Source organism: Henckelia pumila, chromosome 3 (assembly GCF_033568475.1).
Source record: "Henckelia pumila isolate YLH828 chromosome 3, ASM3356847v2, whole genome shotgun sequence".
Taxonomy (NCBI): Eukaryota; Viridiplantae; Streptophyta; class Magnoliopsida; order Lamiales; family Gesneriaceae; genus Henckelia; species Henckelia pumila.
The window spans coordinates 48,132,182-48,155,284 of NC_133122.1; the positions used below are offsets into that span (position 1 = coordinate 48,132,182).

At 33.5% G+C, this 23,103-nt stretch overlaps 1 protein-coding gene and 1 pseudogene across 2 annotated transcripts; both read left to right on the top strand.

The window, feature by feature from the left end:
* Positions 1-1,311: 1,311 nt before the first annotated feature.
* LOC140890690 (putative bifunctional dihydrofolate reductase-thymidylate synthase) lies at positions 1,312-15,090 on the top strand (annotated as a pseudogene).
* Positions 15,091-17,595: 2,505 nt separating this feature from the next.
* Positions 17,596-20,485, top strand: LOC140890691 (putative glucose-6-phosphate 1-epimerase). Of its 2 annotated transcripts, none has more exons than XM_073298670.1 (9): positions 17,596-17,724; positions 18,091-18,326; positions 18,416-18,490; positions 18,608-18,664; positions 18,746-18,903; positions 19,299-19,430; positions 19,641-19,743; positions 19,860-19,959; positions 20,061-20,485. In XM_073298670.1, the coding sequence occupies exons 2-9, from the start codon at positions 18,189-18,191 to the stop codon at positions 20,270-20,272; spliced, it is 975 nt and encodes a 324-aa protein (XP_073154771.1). In that variant the 5' UTR covers positions 17,596-17,724; positions 18,091-18,188; the 3' UTR covers positions 20,273-20,485. The 2 variants fall into 2 exon arrangements, with proteins under 2 accessions (XP_073154771.1, XP_073154772.1); XM_073298671.1 differs by having other exon boundaries at positions 18,091-18,238; positions 20,061-20,482.
* Positions 20,486-23,103: the final 2,618 nt, after the last annotated feature.

A 23,103-nucleotide genomic window follows, 5' to 3' on the forward strand; every position in this document is an offset into this window, starting at 1 on the left:
TTTTGTAACGAATAATCAAACAAGATTGAAAAATCAGGAGTGACACGAGAACTGAATTTGTTAATAAAACTTTGTCTTAATTTTTAGAGTATCATGTAATCATACACGAGTTCTCAGCAACTAAAACACCACAGAAAAATGGTGTTGCAAAAAGAAAAAAATCAAACTCTAAAAGAAGTTTCCAGAACAATGTTGGCTGATTCTGAGATGTCTCAAAGATTTTGGGCAGAAGCTGCGAACACTGCATGCTACCGTCAAAATAGATCGATGATATGTAAAAAATATACAAAAACCTCACGTGAGATCTGGAATGGCAAGCAACCTATCATTTCTTATTTTAAGTTGTTCGGTTGCAAATATTTTATCCACAATAATGGTAAAAATAAATTGACTATTGATGTCAAGCCCGATGAAGGTATTTTTCTGGGTCATTCCTCCAGTAGCAAGACTTATAGAGTATTCAACAAAAAACACTAAATGTTGAGGAATCTATGCATGTTGTCATTGATGAGTTTGGATTGGCTTTTTAGTGCTTAAAATTACTTATCTTACCATAAGCCCCAAACCCTTATAGTAATTGATTTGATAATTTATGTGTGTAGACTAAAATACCCTTCAAAGTTATTTATTGATAAAATAATTGAATTACAATATGATAATTTACATGACCCATTTTAAATACAACTTCTCATCTCAAGCCCCGTTCTTTCCATTTTTTCCACTACCCTTTATTTTCTATACATTATATTTCATACGCAACGTGTGTGCATTTGTGATAGTTTAACTTAAAATAAAGCTTTTTCAAAATCCCAAAATAAAAACTTAGAAAATGACTTGTTTTAAAAAAGTTTTATGAAAAGCAAACTGATTCTTACAGAATATTTTACGTTGATATTTTCACATGTTGTACCTAGATTTTTTTATTTTGATTTTTAAAATAGCATTTTTGTTTGTCTGAAAATATCTCACGATTAAAAAGACAATGTTAATATGTGTAGAATTCATTAATATTAGGAGTGTTTACAGTTTGGTCAACCGGTCGAATCGAATTGAAACAAAAAATTCGGTTCGATTTTCGGATTTTCTAAAATTTTGGTTTTTGGTTCGGTTCGATTCGATTTGGATTTTTATTGAAATAAATCGAATAGAACTGGTGGACCTTTTTTTTTTTTTTTTTTTTAATTTGACTTAGCATTTATTTTATTATTATTTTTTAAGCCTAGCATTTATTTTATTTATATTTCATTTATATTTGAAACTTGAAAGCGCGAAACGTGTCTAACTCTTTATTCTTATGACTTAAACTTTAACTCACGCTTTCTCCCATCTCCCAAATCTCAAAACCCCTCGCAAGCGAGTCGCTTTTGCAGATCTTCGACTTCTGCTCTTCAACCAAAGTCCAGATCTGTCTCTTGAGTCTTGAACCCTTGAACCCGTCGCTGTCGTTCCAGTCTGCTGCCCCCACGCCTCCTCTTTTGGCTTCCCTGATAGCCTCTTCTTCTTGTCCATCGGAACACAATGAAGAGAAATTTCGAAGGTATTTTGCAATTCTTTCATGGTTTATAGTTCACTGATTGAATTTGTATACTTTTATTTTTTGGGTTTTTGTGAGATGTAAATTTGAAATTTTGGGTTTTGTTGAATTGTGAGATTTAATATGGGAGTGGGACGGCAGTGGTATGCTTTGTGAATTGTGAAATGTAATATGGGAGTGGCCGAGTAGGACGGCAGTGGTATGCTTTGTGAATTGTGAATCTTTGTTCTCAAATCTCAATAAGGTTTATGTACAAATACATTTTCCAAAGCAGTTACATGTTAATAACATGTATTTGACTCAAATTAAAATCGATTGTTCACGTATTAAAAAATTAGTTCATAGTAGAAATTTTTTGACTCTCCATTCGGTTCGGTTGGCTTTTCGGAGAACCAAAATTTCGGTTTATTTGAACCTAATGAACACCCCTAAATTGAGAAAGTATTTATAAAAAAATATCTATAATTTTAAAAGTTTTTTAGAAATACTGCAAGGAAATTTGCCGGAACCTTGCCGACAACCTTTTTGCTGTATAGATCTGATCTTCTTCAGGTGACGGTTCTTTTTTTTTTTCCTCCTTTCATAAACGTTGTACTACTCGTTCTGAGGTTTCAAATGACGATGGTTCCCTAATCTCTCTGAAGTTTTACGATTCGAAGTTAATTTGGAATTCAATTGTGGTTGTTGCGTTGAATTTGTAGTTGCTTTTGTACTTCTGCGTGATCTGGAGTTCATCCCGAAGAAGGTTTGGCTTCGAATTTTTACGTTCTCCAAACTTAAACCCGTGCTTTTACTAATACTGATTCTCAAGCTTGCGTTATGTTTTGGAGTTCAAATGTGAAAACAAATATTAATTATTACCGAGGAAATCTAGAGTTTATTTGTATAAGGTTTGAGGATTTGCAAGCCTGTTAGTGACCCATAGATTTATTGTTTCAAATCATTGTATGGAAAACTCTGTGGACTCACTTTCAGCGATAGCAAGAATTTGTTCAGTTTTGGTGCTTTATATTTGCTATACCACACATCAGAGTTGATGCAAATGGCTAAACACAAAGGATTCTTTAACGTTTTGTTGTCGATTTTAAGATTTTTAAAAGATTCGTTGGTTCTTTTTGCTGTGAAGTTTAAGATTTTTATTGATTCTCATTTCACTATTCTGTTATCCTACTACGATATTTTTTTGGGATTTTAGCAGTCCATCAATTCAATCTCAAATACTTAGTGTTTTGCCGTGGCAATATTTATATTATTTTCCTCTTGCTGTCAGTTAGAATTAATTATTTCATCTGGGTTTTTTCCCTTCTCAAAGTACTCAATTTTAATATTGTTAGTTCTTTGATGGAAAATTTCAACCCTTTACGCTTCAACCACAGCTACTTTTAAAATATTGATTAAATAATACTTTTAGTAGTTTACTTTTGAATAAAATATTTGCTCAAATGTAAGAACAAAATCTTCCCATCTCCGATTGATGATTGCTTGTGCATAATGTAGCTTCAACCCAGCGTTCTTATTGTTCTCTTGGTTCCGATAACACACTTACATGTTGGCTGATTTTCCCCATCACAACTTATGATTTGGGGTGGATACATGTTTGAGACATGAAGATATGTACACATGATGACTTCGTAACTACATAAAGCAGAATTACACATTTCTTTATTGTCTAAACACACATAAACGCTACTATCCAGTAAGTTTTTAATTGTTATTTCCATTTTCTATAAAATTCATTATTTTTTTAAATGTAACATCAGTTTTAAATATGTATAAATCCAGTAGAACGAAACTATATATTAGAGATGTGATTGGATAAATGTCGTTTTTAACTTCAACTGTTTTTTTTAACGTGGATTTTTGCTTTACTGCTTCAAAAATATTTCAATTGATGGATTCTTAGTTGATATTTTGACCTTCTGATTTCTATTGCTCTGCTTCTTTCGTCTCCCTGTTAAATTTTTAAAATTATTTGCTTCAGTTTTTAGATGCAAAACAGGATGAAGAATTAATGAATCTTATTTTAAGCTTGGGATTGAAACTGATTTGATAATGCACATTTCAATGCTGTATGAACACACGAATATGATATATCCACTTAGCATTTAATTCTCTACTCCATTTTCCAAATATGCACTCTGAAATTAAAGGGATTGTTAAATAATGAAATATGAACTGATTTTCTACCATCTATTTCTGTACAAAGTTGCTTATTACTTTCATTATCTGCCAGTTTACAACTACCAACTGTTTCTCACTTTCTCTGACGATTTGCACCACTGTTGTACTAGGAACACTTACTGCTTGAAATCCTGCGCGTCACACAAACATAATGTGAACATCAAAAGAATTGTTGTGTTCTTCCACTCGACCAGTCTACAGGTTCAAGTTCTGGTTTCAATTTTATTACCGGTAGATGCTTTGTATATATGTCTTATCTTTTATCAGCTCCCTATTTAATTAAGTGTTTAACTACCCGTCTTTGTTCCGTATTTCAGTGTGTTTTACTCTACATTTTAGACAAAACTGAACTGGGAAATATCTATTCTGATCTATATTCTGCTGTTAACTTTAAAAGTACCCAACCAACAAACATATTTCTCCATCACATTTTATTGTACTTCGTAGTTTTTGTCGTGATTACAATTACAAATAATTAGGCATCTGTTGTTTAATGATGTATTCTCCTCTTGAACTTTAATTACCGCTTGAGAAAAGAAATTAGAAATATATTACAATGTTTTCCATTTTTGTGTGACATTGTGTTTTAGTTAGTAGCTTCAACCGAGGTTACATGTAACAATATTTAGATTTATTAAATTCTACCTTGTACCACACTGCTAAAAGTTAACCACCACGTGACTAACAATCTTTGTTTTGTACAGCATTGCGATTTACTTCTTAGTTTCAGAAAAGATTAAGTTCCAGCTTACTTTAGTTACATTGTTATACCTTGTTCACTACTTTAAATTTGCGATAATGCCTCCACGTAGAAATGAAAGCATTTCACAAGTTAACAAGGCAACAAAATCTCATAAAAGGAAATACATTAGCTTAGAAAATCGTGGATTGGCTAAAAATATTCGACGAAGAGAACAAACACATTTTCTAAGTCCAAATGCAGTTGATACAAAATCTTGACGTTGACCCATTAAGATGCATAGTGAGTAGTCCAGATTTACTCCCTAATGTTCCAAACTGTAAATTTTGTGATGCACACCGTATTTACTTGGAACCACCAACATTTTGCTGCTCACTAGGAGATGTAAATTTTGTGATGCACACCGTATTTACTTGTTACGATCCTATGCAATATCTTCTTATTTTTCCTAATGGTGAATTTGGGTGGCATCGAAAAATTAAAAGATTAAATGAAAGGCAAAAAAAAGACTCCTAAACCAACATGCGATGATGAAAGTATTCACGACATCCAAAGTTCCATAACTACAAACTCCTCCAAACACACACAAAACCAAGGTTATTCCAAGTTATAGTTTCCTTTGAAGGTATGATAGTAGCATGATCAATATATGTGTTTATAAGCAAAACTAATAAAACAAAACATCATATCAAATAAAAAACAATATAATGCATCAGTATTTTTAAAAGCAATCTGCCAATAATAACAATAAAACCTCTGTTAACGTGTCTTTGTAGGTTCTATACCCTACACAACTACTACAAAATAAACCGGCATAAAAGGTTGCAATTCAGTTTCGGTTTCCTCGGCTAATCTGATATCACATATCAACAAATCATATTTGTCGTTGGTGTCCCATTCGGGCACTTGCACTGCTTGAATGTGGATCCAACGACTCTTTTTTTTTTGGTTGAAAGGAGCCGTCAGATCTAGCATTGATTTAAGCCACAAGAAACCATAAATAAACATAAGTAGCACCAATCAAAAGATATAGGAGCTTACGGAGCGGACTAAAAAGCAAAAACAAATTCTCCCTTAAACTCTAGTGCTGTTAATCAGAAGAAATTTGGTGCCGGTCAACTTGTACTTAATAATTTCTTACTGCTTACTTCCAATTTCTCTGGTTTCCTTCTTTTCTTTTCAACTGTTACACGAAATTCTGTAACTTTGACAAAGATTAAGCGATACAAATTTTCCCGTTAACATAAGCATTCAAGATCATCCCTTATCCAAGTTTTAGTCATAATTATTCCTCAGAGAACTGATCCATAGAGAAACACTACCAAAACATATGCAACTCATGCAACACAAAATTAAAACGTAAAAATTCAAGACTCCGCACTAAAATATGCAACTTTTTATCTACTTGAACCTAAAGAGTTGAGGCAGCATCCAGCCAAAATTCGAAACTCAAAAAAAATCGGAAGATAATTAACCCTTGAAGAAAATAGAACTAGCACCAGAGGCAAAAAAACCTTGATTCTTACACCATTTCGAAGCCTGTCAAGTGTGGAAAATCAAAAAACTATCGGGCACATAACGCAATGATGAACGAAACGAACATGGCTCTAATGATAGGGTATAGAACCTGCAAAAGCCACATTACTTAGCAGAACTTAAAATATTCACGAAAACATAAAAAAATTACTACAAAAAAAAAAGAAAAAGTGCTCACAACATGCTATTAACAAAAGTGGAGACTTAAATATCACATCTCTTGCTTGAGTTAAGTTCTTCGCGTGATCTCTCGCGCCGCCAAGCGTGATTCTGAGAGAGATGAAAATTGAGCGTGTTTAGGGTTTTGGCGGTTTACCTAATTGAAATGACATTATTGTCTCTAAATGAGGTAAACCGCTGAAACCCTAAAGAAACTCATTTTTCATCTCTCAGAATCCCTCTGTTGACGACGCGAAAGAGAAATCACGCGAAGAACTTGACTCGGGAGAGGTGAGATTTGCGTGTTTTGTCGTCCTCGCTTTCTACATCAAATTTTACGAGATTTTGTGGCTTACTGCAATGTTAGATCTGACGGCTTAATCCAATGCTAGATCTGACTGCTCTTTTCGCTGGACAAAATTCGCATTTATATCAAAACCGCCCATATATTGAGGGATATTTTGCCTGTGCCAAAAAGTTCATTCATTACGAAGGAAAACATTGCAAAATCTTAAAGAAAAGTTAACTGGTTACAAAAAAAGTACAAAACCAGTACTTAACACGTCTGTGAATGAACGCTTTCCGGCCAAAGCACTCCCAAAAGTAATACACAAATTCCAGCGTTGAAGTCAGAATTAAAGTAAAAATTTACACATTACAATAAAAAACAAATCACCCAATACAATCAGAGCGGTATATCAAACACGTTACGCGCATGCAACAATCTGTTAAAAGTAAATGTGAAGCAGGATAATAAACATGAGATAACTTGTCATTAACATCATTAAAAACTTTAAAAAAGGCATTACTTTCTGGCTAAAGCTGAGGCCATATGGTCTAAGGTGAGATATTTCTCATTTGGTTTCATGACATGAATACATTGTGATAAAACAACATCATTAGATTTAATATGCTCATTAAAACTACATGCAACGTTGCAACAATATGTTAAAAGTAAATGTGAAGTAGGATGATAAACATCAGATAAAATTGGTCATTAACATAACTAAAATTTTAAAAAAGACATTTGCTTGTTGGCTAAAGCTGAAACCATATGGTCTCAGGTTCGATTTCCGCCGCTTGCGGGTAGATTTTTAATTTATTTAGGTAGATTTAGTATTTTATTTGCAATTTTTTTGCTTGAGATAAGCAAGTCTCGAGTCTATGCTCAAGTCCTGTCGGTTGTTCGGACAATTTCTTTATATTATTGTACTCTGATTTCATATTGTAATTGTACGCAAAAAAAAAATAAAATTCACAATGCATGTGATCCATTTATTTGCAAAAAAATAAATATCACGAGATTGAACATGTTGATGAACAAATATACATAATGAATATTTATATTCAAAAGACGATAACAACAATTTGTATGTTGAATTCTAATGAGTTGAAACGTCTTGTCGAAATCGTTTAGATTTCATACCATTTACTCTGAAAGATTTTTTACATTGTTTCATAACTTGAGGATATCATATGTCCATAAATAATGAATTGTTTTCTTAATTAGTTGAATATGTGTCCGTAAAGTTTTTAGTCCACTGAATATGACATGTGCAACTAATATGAAAAAAATTGACACCTAGTGATGATTTACATATTTCAATAAGCTCACTAATTCTAGTGATGATTTAGATATTTCAACAAGCTCACTAATTCTAGAATTCACTAGTATTATCAAAAGAAATTGAAAAATTTAAGAAGTTAGACAATATCCTTCTAAAATAATAAATATAAGTTTAGAAATATTTTTTGACGTGTGTTATTCGTTAAAACATCTATATGCAAATAGTCTTTTTTAATGTTTCAATTATTATCAATCCAATGATATCTAAATACCCTATGACATAGTTTGGTGATAGGATAAATGTGAGATATATAATACAAGGATGTGTACTTAGAAAACGTTTTAGTTTCTTTTATAAACTTTTTATAATTTTTTTTTAAATTTTTTTAAGAATAAATGTGTTTGGACAATTATTTATAAAAACATTTAACATTTTAAAAGTCACGTTGATCATCTTTGCTTTCCATGGTTCCATGCTAAACTTCTAAAAAAAACCTTTCAATTGTTCATTAAAAACTATACTTGAAGAACATTTTTTTAAAATTAATTTTCAAAAACATTTTACAAAACTTTTATCCAAACGTATAATTTAAATTTTTTTCACTTATAGAACACAAAATATTTTTAAAGTAAGTGTCCAAACGTAACCTTAATTTTCAAATTTTTTCTTCTCCCATACGCGTTTGGCGGGTTTAACTTGAAAACTCGTGATAAACAAAGGGGCAACTGATCATTTTGCATTCCCAATAAACTGAAGAGCGTAATCTACATAAGGAGAGCTCTAAAAATCTTGCGGAATCGTCGGCAAAAGCTCAATCTGTGTGTTGGCGGGTTTTTCTCCTATATCAAACGCGAGTCGGCTACTTCTTTCAAGTAATTCATCAAACAAGAAGTGAAATGCTGGAAAAAATTCCAGCCGACTTCTAGTTACTTTTCTCAGGAAATCTTCATTTGATGGTTGAGATTTTGATTTTTTTGCAAGCGATATTAGTGCTTAAATGCCATTTGCTTTGGGTTTCTATTGCACCAGTAGCCATGTATTGCATACGCGTAACATGTTTGATATACTGCTCTGATTGTATTGGGTGATTTGATTTATTTTTGATTGTAATGTATAAATATTTACTTTAATTTTTACTTCAACGCTCGAATTTGTATATTACTTTTGGAGTCCTGTGGCCGGAAAGTGTTCCTTCACCGACGTGTTAAGTATGAGCTTTGCACTTTTTTTTGTAATCAGTTAACTTTTATTTATGATTTTACAATGTTCTCCTTCGTAATGAATGAACTTTGTTGGCACAGGCGAAATATCCCTCTATATCTAGGCGGTCTTGATATAAATGCGGAATTTTGTCCAGTGAATGCTATTGTCGTGGTGTTTAATAAACTTTAAAATGTCCGTGAGGCAAATTCTTATTGGCATTTCTAACAGAAAGGAAAGTTTTTGGTTTTCCAATTTTACTTTTTCCGCACCAAGTAATGTTGTCTCGACTATAGTATTTTCTTGGCAATATCTGATGTGTGTTCCTGGTTGGTACAACTGAATGACAATTTGTGTATCTTTTAAAATTTTCAGGTTAGCTTAGGCTCGATTTGTATCAATTTCTTCACTGTAGCTTCAGTCTCATCATTCTCGCATTCTTTTGGAATTTCTAGCGCGTTTGCTAGACACAGATTTTGCAGGAGAAATATAGTAATGGGCACCGATTCAGTAATATGCTCGTCTAATGGCAAGGCAGATACTCAGCTACCTACCCGGAGGACTTACCAAGTTGTGGTGGCTGCAACTCGTGATATGGGTATCGGGAAAGATGGTAAGTTGCCATGGAGATTGCCTGGAGACCTTAAATTTTTCAAGGAGATCACTATGAAAACATCAGATCCTGGAAGGAAGAATGCTGTGGTGATGGGAAGAAAAACTTGGGAAAGCATTCCCTCTTAGTTTCGGCCATTGCCTGGTCGCCTTAACATTGTACTGACACATTCCGCAAATTCTGGAGTTGCCACAACCGAGAGTGTCATTACATGTGACAGTGTATCATCATCTTTGGAAGTGTTAGCCAAAACCCCATATTGTTCTTTGATAGAGAAGGTGTTTTTCATAGGAGGTGGCCAAATATTGAGGTATGCATATTGTTTTCTCATATGTAGTTTCCTTTGAAGGTATAATAGTGTACTCGATGTGAAGTGAACAATAACATCTTATTGGCGCGTGTAGGGAGGCACTTAATGCTCCGGAATGTGAGGCAATCCACATTACTGAAATTAGCACTTCCATTGAATGTGACACCTTTATTCCACCTATTAACATGTCTGTCTACCAGCCATGGTACTCTTCGTCACCTTTCGAGGAGCTTGGTATACAGTACTGTTTTGTGACATATGTCCGTTTGAGAACCTCCACCTCGGGACCTGGCAATTCAATGAACGAGACAAGCTGCAATGGCAGCATATCACACGACCAACATTTAAAAGTCTCAAATTTCACTTTCTTGCCGAAGATGGTATTTGAGAAGCATGAAGAGTTTTTATATCTTAGATTGGTGCAAGATATTATTGCAAATGGAAACGGAAAAGATGATAGGACAGGGACTGGTACTTTTTCAAAGTTTGGATGCCAGGTATATTATGGATTACAGAGAAAATATGTTTTGTGGGCCTCCCTTCAACTTCATTAATCCTTGTGTTGCACATTTGATTATTCTACCGTTTGTTCCCCAGATGCGCTTTAATCTGCGGAAATCATTTCCTCTTCTGACGACAAAGGTAATGATCCTTGTGTTTTGATAGACTCAACAATGAATTTCTCTCCCATGACTTTCATGGTTCTCTGTTTATGCTCAAGCTCAACATGGAAATATATGCATCTGTGGTAAAATCAACAGTTTCCATGTCTCTGCTTAAATTTTTTGCGTGTAGGTCATCTGACTTAATTGGCATTGTTTGTTGTGGGCCATTGATAGTGTAATTTTTTGTTTATATTACAGAGGGTTTTTTGGCGAGGAGTGGTTGAAGAACTTTTGTGGTTCATCAGTGGTTCCACAAATGCCAAGGTAATTGTCTACTAATTATGTTTCTTTGTCTATTCAATAATTGACCGTGAAAAATATGTTTTAGGGCTAAACCCTGCTTGTAAATTACCATTGTGAAAATATGGAAGGTCTGAAGTAGTAAATATCATGGAATTTTGGAAGGGTACTCATGATATGTTTGAGTTAATTTCCTTAATTTGAAGTAACTATTTAATGTTTTGCTTACATGGAATCCCAAACATACTTGCAAGTGGAAAATTTCATCCTACCCCATGGGTTTTACCCCATGTGATAGGTGGAAGCACATGATTGGTCAAATTATGGGGGCCCCACATCATTGATGTGAATGATGTGGGGCCCCCCATGATTTAGACCAATGAAAGAGTTCCACCTACCCCATGGGGTAATGCCCATGGGGTAGGATCGAAGTAACCCTTGCAAGTGAACTTGCAACTCCAAAATGTACTGCAACTAGAGATGTGTAACTTATGACTGTGGATCTTGGGTTTGATTGATAAAATACTAAGTACGACTTTTTCCTTTGCTTGATAATAAAAATTCATGGAGCAAATTTTTATACAAAGTGATGTCTGTTATGTTTATTTTGCTATTATTTAATATTTTAAAATTTGCTTTACCTGTATGGACAATCTGTTGTTTATATTGATTTTGCATCTATCTACTTTTGCAACGTATACGCGATGGAGCTTGTTACGGACCTGTTATTGGTGGGCCTAGATTCAAGCAGCCCAAGAGTCATAAACCCTGAGAAGTCTAGAAAGAGGGCAATAAATAAATATGTGAGGGAGGGGAATTAATGTTCATTCTGTTATTTGCTGAATTTTAACTAGCTCGTGTTAGAGAATAACTTTGAATAGGGTATGGAGATTATCTCTGGGTTTATTTTCAGTTAGTTCAACTAATATTATAGATAAATCGTGGTTGCAACACAGGGAAATTTTTTTTGCTTTATTAAGATGACGGTGCGAAATAACCCTGTATCATGAACCATGAGTACATTCTCACTCACTCACGCACATACTTGTATCCTTTAAATTGCCATGCAAAAGGTGTTGGATTTTCTGAATTTAGCTTTGAACCTTTAAAGAAAATGAGTAGAGCTATGCATTTTATAATTTTTTATGACTTTGACATGGATGACTGCATATTTGTAACCTTCTTACTTTATGATCTAAGTATACCAAGTGGATGGGGCACCATTCTTTAGATATTTCTCTTGGGTATTTTTTTCCCAACTTTCGATTTTGTAATCACTGAAGTGAACTGATACAGGTCTAGATGAACTGGGCCTTAATAAATATAAGAAGCCCAATATCCGCTAGGGGTGAGCAAAACATACCGACCGAACCGAATTAAATCGGAAATTCGGTTCGGTTTAGTCGGTACATCGGTTTTTTTTTTCAAAAATATCGGTTTATTCGGTTCGGTTTCGGTTTTGAATTTTAAAAAATCGGTTAAACCGAATAATATATATCTAAAAAATTATTACTGGGTCCGATTTTGCCATTTTTCCAAATTATGTTGGTGTTGGGCTTTAAAAAACATGTCAAAAGCCCAACAAGAAACCGATATTTTCTTTTGCCCTCGCCCATCTTCAGCTTGACATCGTCTCTTTCCATGAATTGGATTTCTCTTCCTCGGCTGCTGTCTGTGCGTCTTCGAAGTTCGAACCAAGTCTAGCCTTATGTCCCTCAATTTCTTTATCTTCAAACCAATGAACTAGAAAAGTGAGAGGTAAATCTTCTTTTTATTCTTGAAAAGAGTAAATTTTTCTAGTCTTCGAACCAACGGTATCTTCTATCAGTAAGATTACTGATGTGGAGTGCTTTCTTAATTTTGAGAAAGTTAAACCATATTAGAATCTGCAGGAAGACGATGGATCTGAGAATTACTTTGATAATTTTTTTTAAAAAAAACATCGGTTATTTCAGTCGGAATCCGAAATAATCGATGTTTATTCGGTTCGGTTTAGTCAGTTTCTATGTTAAAAATCGGTCGGTTCGATTATTCGAAATTTAGTTTCAGTCGGTTCGGTTTTGCCAATTTCGGTTCGGTTCTAACCGATTGATAATTCCATATTTAGGTTTCGTGTTTGAGTTACTTTCTGCACAAACTTGCATTTGCGTTTGATCTCTTGGCTCAGGTGAACAATCCTTTCATGAACAAATGAAAAAGACTAATGATCATCATATCAGAAGATAATTCAATGTCAGTTTTTCAATGTTTTTCATCTTTTAAGCTGTGAATTGTAATGATTCTCATGTGCATCACATTAGTTGACAAATGTTAGCACTTAAATTCCTTCAGTTTTGTTTCTAAGCCTGGGATTTCGACCGATATTCCATCATTACTTTGTGTACACTCAGTTTATGTGTTTATGAGATTTTGTCGCACTTCTTGAAGGATAGAACCATTGATGTTAATCAACCGCCTTGATGCAGATTCTGCAAGAAAAGGGAATTCATATATGGGATGGCAACGCATCCAGAGAATATCTAAACAGGCAATGACAAAGTTTAGATGTTGGCTATTCTTGGTTGATTCAATGACCAGATTTGATGAGATATTGTGTTTGTCATTTTTCAGTTTGGGATTGGCAGAGAGGGAACAAGGAGATTTGGGCCCTGTATATGGGTTTCAGTGGAGACATTTTGGTGCCAGGTTAACATAATTCTTCCACTTGATATTAAAGAAAGCCTTGATCTTTTGCTTCTCAAACATTATCTGATGATCTGTGTCAACAGATACACCAACATGCACGCAGATTATACCGGTCAAGGGTTTGATCAGTTGTTAGATATTATTTACAAGATAAATAATAAACCAGATGACAGGCGGATTGTTCTTTCTGCTTGGAATCCTTCGGACCTTAAGTTGATGGCATTACCTCCTTGCCACATGTTTGCGCAGGTTGGTGACCTAAACACTTAATTTGGGATTTTATAACGCTATAGTTTCAGATTAATATACTAATAAGTTCTTAGTTTGCTTGGCTTCATTTAGATCAGTTGGTTATGTTTGAATTCGAATTGAAATTGTTTGATATACGACACTTTTTTGCAATGTGCCTCACCATGCCCCTTGGTGCCTGGTTCGCCTTACGTTCTCAACAAATTACGGATATAACACCATGATTTGATGCAGTTTTATGTGGCCAATGGTGAACTATCTTGCCAGATGTATCAACGCTCTGGTGATATGGGTCTTGGGGTGCCATTTAACATTGCTTCATATGCTCTATTGACTTGCATGATCGCCCATGCTTGTGGTACCTATCTATTTCATCAAATTTTGGAGTTTTGAGTTCCTATTGCAAATAGTACATGAGCGATGGAGCCAGATGAGTGCTGGCAGCACCATCTCGCCTCTATTTTAAATCCTTACAAACTTATTTTATATATTAAATATATGCAAAATATGATCTTTCCCACCTTAAGTCAGTTTTAATGTTGCCCCTCTACGACAAATTTCTGGCACCCCTGCTGGGGTACATGATGCTTTACGAACTATGCCTATCGAAACCAAATGAGCAGTTGTTAGTACTTTATTTATGGGCACTTCAATGATAATTCTACTTCCAATTTGTGAACCATTATCAGGTCTTGTTCCTGGCGATTTTATTCATGTGATTGGGGATGCTCATGTTTATAAAACTCATGTACACCCTCTGCAGGAGCAACTTAAGAAACTTCCGAGGCCTTTTCCAGTAAGTACAGGTTACTTCATGTGATTTTGGTTTACATGGATTTCGTTAAATGACAGTGTTATGAACTTACGCCCTTCATGGATTCAACTTCCATCTTCGATGGCCCCCCTAAGGGGAATTTAGAATAGTTGAGCTCTCTGAATTTCATTTGTAACTTTTCTTGAAGTTTAAGATTTACCCCTCATCTTAAATATCGAGTCCGGCATGAAAAGGGCATCATCTGGCTTTGCTGCAAGCTTTATGCACTTCTATGTTACAGTTTATCGTCATTACTTGGTTTTCATTTTCCAATACTCTTCTCCAGCATTCTCAAATTGATATTTGCTTCGTCGCCCTACAGATTCTGAATATAAACACACAGAGAACAGACATCGATTCATTTGGGGCGGCTGATTTTGAGCTTCTAAATTATGAGCCTCACCAGAAGATAGAAATGAAGATGGCAATATGAAATAGCATTGCCAGCAAAGTTAACTTGTGCTAATGAAAGGGGGTTTCTTGGGTCGGTAGTGGTCAAGGCTTCAATTGTTTTCTGAAATCTGTTGTATTAATTCCTTAGACCAAGTGATGCTTCCCAAAGCGGCCTTTTTGGATATTTCTTCTCTCTAGTTTCTTTTGTAAGAGCTTTGTCTGTTATCATTTTCTTTTCGTGTACTCCTTTCTAAAAAATAGTCTGTCGCGTCTCTCGTCTCTTTCATCTTTTACTTTACTCACTTGTTTTACCATATCGGGGATGGCTCACACCACGGTGGTTTCGGCCATGGATTCACTTACTGATAATTGTAAATCCATAGCAATCACAGTAGATGAAGACAAACTTGTACCAGTAGCTACGTAATCGTGGCCAAGGGTCATAAACTAACTCCGATCGGTTTAGTCGGTAGACTATTGACTTCTAAGATAAAACAGAAAAAATTTGGTGAATCACTCAAACAACCATCTTACATTTTGGATGTTAAAGTGATTTCATCAAATACTTTCTTTTTTCCTCTCAAAGATCAAGCTTATTGATCTAGGGGTGTCAGAAACTAACCCGTCAACTTGATATGATTCAATCCGAAAAATATTAGGTTCGGTTTTGGGGTTTTTGGATTCGGGTTGACATGAAAGTTAATTCGAAAAAATTAACCGGGTTTGGATAGATGATCCAAATTCTTTATTTATTTGTTTTTTTTATATAAAATAAGAAATTTTTTTTTACATTTTCATATGTTGTATATTTGAAAAAAAAATTATTGTATATTTATGAAATATATTTTCATGATTTAATTTTGATTTTGTACAATTTTTATTTTTGATTTTTGATTTTTTTTGGTAGCAAGTATATTTTAAATCGTTTATAACTATATTTTAAAATTTAAATTATGTATAAACTTAGATTTTGTTATCATGTAATTAAAGTAAATATTATTATTATGGTATGTTTAGAGTTTTTATTTAATTATTTTTTTAAAATAATAACAAAATAATAATAAAGTCGGGTTGGTCCGAGTTAGGCTCGGGTGAGTTAAAAAAAATTTGGATAATTTTTTCGTCAACCCAACCCGAATGCACATGACCCCCTGAATTAACATTCCTAGTAGATCCATTGACCAAGGAGCCATGGTCCTATAATTGAGATTTACTTATGCTAAAATTATATCAAGGTTTTGATATGGGTGATGTTGGACTCTTCCAAACCACAAAATTCTAGGTTCTCAAGCCTTCAATATTCCATCTATTAGGATGATTTTCGACAAGGGAATAATTGTTGGAGAAAGTTTTGATACTTTTATTAGTGTGAATGCAAATGCAGAGGGTAGATGTTTGGGGGTTCATTTTAACCTATCTTTATAGACATTATTCTTATGATAGATGTAAGAATCATAATTTAACAATACATGCGGGGTTTACTAAAAAATAATGGACCTCATATTTATTGATGAATGAAAACCGTTAAATGTATGTCAAGATAATGCCTGTATAAGTAGGATCTAACTTATCGATGCTTAGAGCCGAAAATGCGAGTATCAACGTAAACAGACCTTTACGTCGCTTTGTTCGTCTTGCTTTTGACTCTCAGGAGATTCAGTGGTAGTATTGCTTCGCTTTGGTGGTCTTTGGGGACACAACACTTAATGTGCGTCAATTGACTCAATTCCATTGAATAACCTAGTTTAGTTTAATATGGTTAAAATCGAATTCGGTGCTATTTGTTTATTTTATTCCGAGGATACTTCTAGTCGCCCATATTTTCTCACCAAGTAGACATCCGACAAATGGACAGAAAATGGAACGATTTGGATTCCTAATTATTATTAATATTAATTAAAAAAAAAGAATAATTGCATGCAAAGCGTACAACGCTGTGAATAATTCCTTTTTTCATATTAATATGTTAACATATATATATATATATATATCCTCAAAATACGGAAAAGAAAAAAAAAATACATTTTAAGTAATTGTTTGAGTTATCTTACTATATTATTAAAGATGAGATCCTTTGATTAACAAACTTTCAATTAATTGGTGAAGTTTGATTTGAAATTATCATTATCTCAACTTAATTTTCAATAAAACCAAAATTATTGAGCAAAATAGTCATTTTATACAGTTTTCTCTTTTATAGCCATTAAAAGCTCACTTTTTGCCATTTGATATTATTTTATTTACAAATATGACACTTACTTTATAAGATATATATATTTTTTGTGAATATTTGTTTAGGAAAACGTTGTATTTTTATTATTTTTTAATTTTACAATTTATTATCTATTGTTTAATTATTTTTTAATTTTACAATTTATTATTTATTGTCTTTTTAAAAAAAAACGAAATGTATGAACACGCAACGCGTGCAGCGAAATACTAATATATTTGATTGTAAATCTACGATTTAAATTCATTGTATATATTTGTTCAAAATTAGGACGACAATTTTAAATATTTTGTATATATTGGTCAATTATATATATATATATATATTTGCTTCAATTTTATTAAAATAATGTTTAAAAATATTTCTCAATTTTTTCTTCACAAACATAAATAATATAATATATATATATATATACACGATGACGTGTTGCCGTTTATATTTAATTCGCTTACGTGTGCGGCCCCCATTGAAGGACGACAAGTAGAGGCCCAAATCCAAAATAAATTCAAGAATTGCGACACCCGTAGGCCCAATCTCTAACAGAAAACGACACCATTCTTTTTCCCATCAGAATCCAATGACTTCAAAAGGGAAGAAGCGTTTCGATTCGCTCTGCTTGGGATGAAATCGACTCCGATTCCATTGTTGTAAGAATTTCCTTTTTTTCTCTTTTTTTTTTTTAATTTGAATATTTGGAATGCATGCTGTGATACTGTATAAATCGCAACCTGGCATGATTTTGACGATCGATCGTGGCATGTTAATGACTATCGAAGCGGATGTTATAGAATAATCTTTTTTTTTCCTTAACGCCAAAAGTATGATTGATTTCGTTTGTCATTTGTTTTTTTTTTCTTCCTTTAATGAACGATGTAGTATTTGTCGTACAATTTGCATATATTATTTGCTTACATTGCGTTTACGGCATTTTGTTTTTGGTGATTGGTGTACCCTGTCAACGAGTTGATTTATGTGTTTGGCATTTCTGGTTTGATTTTCGTTTGTTCGTGTAGCTGGAGTGGAGGAAAGTAAAATCACGCCCAATTGTGAGCAATTTGAGAGAGAAATTGAGAAAAAAGTAAGATGCCGGTGAATATTGTTCAGGAGAGTGATGGATCGCCGAGGGTTATTTTGTCGGAGCCCTCTGGTTCGACTGCCGAGGTTTGCAATCTTTCAATTTTGTGGCTGTTTTACGGTTTCCCTGCAGTTTGCTCGCTGTTTTGGAACATTTCACCGTGGAATTGTCCTGGTCACACGGCTCACCTTACTTCTTATTTGATCACTGTACAGAATTCTAGATGAGAATTAGGAAGGAATCTAAATAATCTATTGCTGCAGGTGCTTTTGCATGGGGCCCAGGTTGTATCTTGGAAGAATGAACGAAGGGAAGAGATGATCTTCATGAGCAGTAAGGTAAATCTATCATCTTTATGTGATCTTAGTGAGCAAGATATATTTTTTTGTGATCATGAATTAAAAACCGAAAATGTCTAATTTCTATGACACATCTGATTTTATTCTGCTTTGCAGGCTGCGCGGAGGTCTTCTAAAGCAACCAGGAGTGGCATACACATCAACTTTCCACAGGTGAACCTCAACAACCTTGTAAAAATTGACGGGATCATCTTGTGTTGTTTTGTATTCTTATGTTGTGTGTGGACTTTTTAGTTTACCAACTCTACTTCACTGGAGCAACATGGATTTACAAGCACTCGATTATGGTCATTGGATAGTTCTCCTTCACCTTTGCCCCCAGCCAGCAATCACTCAACGGTGGATCTTATGCTGGAATCCACAGAAGATGATCTGAAGATCTGGCCGCACAGGTAAAGATGCAAATGACGTGACGCGTCTATTTGTAAATAATCCCACCTAATGCATGTAAGATTGAAAATATTACGACTAACTCCATTATATATTTGTTCTGTTTATGGAGTTTAAAAGTTTGAGTTCTTTGAGTGTTTGTAAAGTCGATTTAAATTATGAGATGGTTGAGAATTTGAATATTAGATTTGGATCATGCATGGGTTGCTGCTTGGCATAAATGAATTATAGAATCTATAGAAATTAGAATTGATGACAAGTAAGACACATAAGTGGATAGGCTGTTTCTAACCTGTAGTTGGTAGTGTAACATATCAAGGAGGCCCAGATCATTACAGTTTTCTGTGTTATACTACAACATTAAAAGATTTCAATCTAGTTCTGTTTCTTTTTACAGATTTGAGTTGCGTTTGCGCATCTCTCTAACTACCGGGAAGCTCTCCTTGATACCTCGCGTTCGTAATACTGATAACAAGCCCTTCTCCTTTTCGTTTGTGTTGTGCAATTACCTGTCGGTATCTGATATCAGGTTTGCCTCGTGCCTTAGGTAGCTGTCTTCTTGCTATTTTATTTATCTTGTTAATTTGTGGTCTGGTGGGTCCGTGTCTCAGTCGCGCACATTCATTTTTATCATGTCGGTGAGCAATGTTATTGTCGTCAATTTCCTCATTAAAACTTAATTTGCATAAATACTTAACTATCCTTTCAGATAGGTTGCATGATGCTGTTTGATTTGCAGTGAAGTGCGCATCGAGGGCTTGGAGACGCTCGACTACTTCGACAATTTATTACAGAAAGAGAGATTCACTGAGCAGGCAGATGCAATTACCTTTGATGGCGAGGTAACTCGCTGTTCGTAAATTTTTTTTAATGCAAACCATTTTTGAACTTGAATTTCAAACTTACAAAAAGGAAATTTTTCCGCTTATCTGTTTGCATGTTTTGTGTTATTTTATAGATTGACAGGGTGTATTTGAGCACACCAACTAAGATAGCCGTAATAGATCACGAGAAGAAAAGAACCCTTGTCCTTCGCAAAGATGGCATGCCAGATGCAGGTTCCGTCCATCTGTGATTAATTTTATTTGTACTTCAATTGTCATATATACTTTGAAGATTTTGTGTCGACACCATTGTAAAAGATGTTAATTATGTACAGTTGTATGGAACCCTTGGGACAAAAAAGCAAAGGCTCTCCCTGATTTTGGTGACGAGGATTATAACACAATGTTGTGTGTGAATTCTGCGGCCATAGAAGCTCCTATAGTTTTGAAACCTTTCGAAGAATGGAAGGGTCGACAAGAGCTGTCAACTGTATTGTCAAGTTATTGCAGCGGTCAGCTGGATCCGCGGAAAGTTCTTGGCATATAATGCACTTGAGGTTCTCCATAGTTTAGCACTCGTGCACCCTGTAGAATGTGATTTCACCTTTTCTTGTGCAAACGATAATTTGTTGTTTTGCACATTGCAAATTCTAGTGTTATGCTTGGGAAAGTAATCTGTTGATTTTTTTCTCATGTCGTTCAAGGAAGTCACTCGTGGAAAATGTGAATGGAACACATGCACATAAGTCAATCCATATTTGTTTATGTGGATAAAAGCCCAGTTCCATCACAAATATAATGTTTAAAGATTTTGAGCAATTCAGACCTTTAAACCATTCAAAATTTTACTAAATACTCTTGATATTTAAAAATTATATATATTTTTCTATATATAAAGAATTTGCCTTTTAGACATCATCTTTTATTTTTTTCAAAATTGCCCTTATTTCTTTCTATATAAATAATCTCTTCGTAGACAACATATTTTATTTTGCCAAAATTACCTTTATATAAATATTATACTATTGTTTTTGTTTTTTTAATTTTGATATTTCAAATTAAAGTGATAAATAATTTTTACAACAATGATATTATTTTTATTTGAATATATATCAAATAAATATATAAAATATTATATAACCACGTAACACGTGCGTCAGTATATTAGTATGAAGAAAATATGACCGGTAGCCTTTTTTAGACATATTAACTTATTATTAACTTGTATGCTACTTTGAGGAGTAAGAGATTTCTCCTTAAATTATGAATCCGAATATATGTTCGAGATTTTTTATTAACAAGATTTATTTTAATATTTTGGAATGTTTAAAACAAAGGCAAGATACCAAAAGAAATTGAAAGATAATCAAGATACTAAGGTATATTATGATTTAAAATCACAAATTCTTATACATTGTTTCAGATTCATCTAAGATACGAGGAGATTTTAGAAAAATACAAAAGACAATACAAAATTATGACAATCGGCTATATTATGTACACCAACAACTAAAGATATTCTTAAAAATCAATAAGAAATTCTTGAAACTTTAAATGATATTCAAACAAGGATCCAAGGCCAAGAACAAAAACTCGGTTATAGACAAAGGATTACGGAAAGAAGGCTACCACTATCTTTTGGTACTTAACCCTTGTTACAAAAAAGAAAAGTCAAAGTGGTGCAAAAATCTTTAACCTATGACAAGAAAATGATCAATTTTATCTAAGTTTTTTTGAAAAATAAACTGATGACAATATAGAACGGATCAGTCTCAATGATCTTCAAGAACTTGTGGAATCTTTCACAAACCTTAAAATAGTAGATCTAAAAATTAATACCGGGTGACTAATCCCTAATTTTTAGGAACATTCCACAAAGACGGGAAGAAAGTGTGAGATCTTATGGCCAAGGGCGGAGGCACATTACGTGCAACCAAGTAGTCCATTTTTATTTTTTATGTGTTATATATATTTTTAGAAATATTTTTTTAATTATTTTTAAACTAATTCTATATTAATCAGGATAGTCAAATTAAAAAAAAATAGCCCATATATAATCCATTTTAAAAAAATTAAGTAGCTCATATGTTTTAAAATTGAGTTTTTTTTGTCCTTGACTTCTTGATTAGATTAGATTCAATTTAAGTATTTAATTTTTATCTCCATCAATCTCCGTCTTTTAAATAATATTTCTACTTCTATAACTATAAGGTAGATTTCTTCTTGTCGGTTTTTTTTTAATTTTTCTGCTTTGTGGTATTGCTTTATTTTAAAAGTGATCGCATTGCAATGAAAGGATTTTTTTTAGAATTGAAATTTTTGATTTCATAAAAACGTTTAATTATTTGTTCCGCTCAAATTTCTATTTTAAGTATTATATTCATCGTTTTAATTCTTATGCATTATTTTTTTTTCGCTAAAAATTCTAGCCCGAATGAATTTCAGATCCTGGTTCCGCCATTGTTGTGGCTCACACATAAGAGAAAACCACACTGAAGTTGGAGGGAAATCACATCCAACGAGACAATTATCTTTAAGAACTTGTGAAATCTTTCGAAAACAATAAGAAAGTAGATCTAAAAATTAATACAAGTGCAGTAACCATTATTTCGGAAACAGAGACGATTTGGGCGCTAAATATGTTTGCATATACAATAAATTGGTTTTAGGAGAAATTTATTATATTTCTTAAGAGAAAATGTAAGGGAAGCATTGTTCTTAACTTGCAAGGCATTTGCCGTTGGGAATGTAATTTTGTTTACTGCTTCCTCTACCAACCTTGGTCTTACCCGGCAAAAGCTTCGGGTGTTTCCTTTTAATTTTTAAATCACTCCATAACAAAAACTACGTGTTAAGATAATCTTAACAGAAAATAAATTGACAATTTAATTCAATACCAAATATTTTAAAGCATTTTTTCTTCTTATATTTTCTGCTTCGAGAAATTTAGCTCTGCGTAGGCCATTTGTTTTTGTAGCTCCCCAAATTCAGCAGAAATCTGAAAAAAATTACTCATCAATGTGGACTTTAACTTGTTAAAAAGCGTGTGCATCTTTACATTCTCACAATTGTTAACAATCAGTGATTCAGTTACCATTCTAGAGATTGAAAATAAAAAAAATATTTAATTTTAATTAAGTATGTAATTCAACAAGAAATTGTCTTAAGTGTGATTTTTTCCTTAATTCCTCATACAGAGCCATACACAACGCCTGCATTCTTCGAGCACAATTTCTCTATTCCTTTTATGAGTCGGTCCTCATTTTCTCTTAAAGCCTTGATTCATTAAGCAAGATTTGACGTTCACGGATACAAGAGGGCAACGACTAAAGTTTCATTTTGATTCATAATAGTGTTTTGAATCTCCAATGCTTATCC

Coding starts and splice junctions, on each gene's coding strand:
- LOC140890691 (XM_073298670.1), top strand. CDS start 18,189: ATGGATCGCCGAGGGTTATTTTGTCGGAGCCCTCTGGTTCGACTGCCG. Junction 18,327..18,415: donor TTCACCGTGGAATTGTCCTG/GTCACACGGCTC, acceptor CTATTGCTGCAG/GTGCTTTTGCATGGGGCCCA. Junction 18,665..18,745: donor TACACATCAACTTTCCACAG/GTGAACCTCAAC, acceptor TGGACTTTTTAG/TTTACCAACTCTACTTCACT.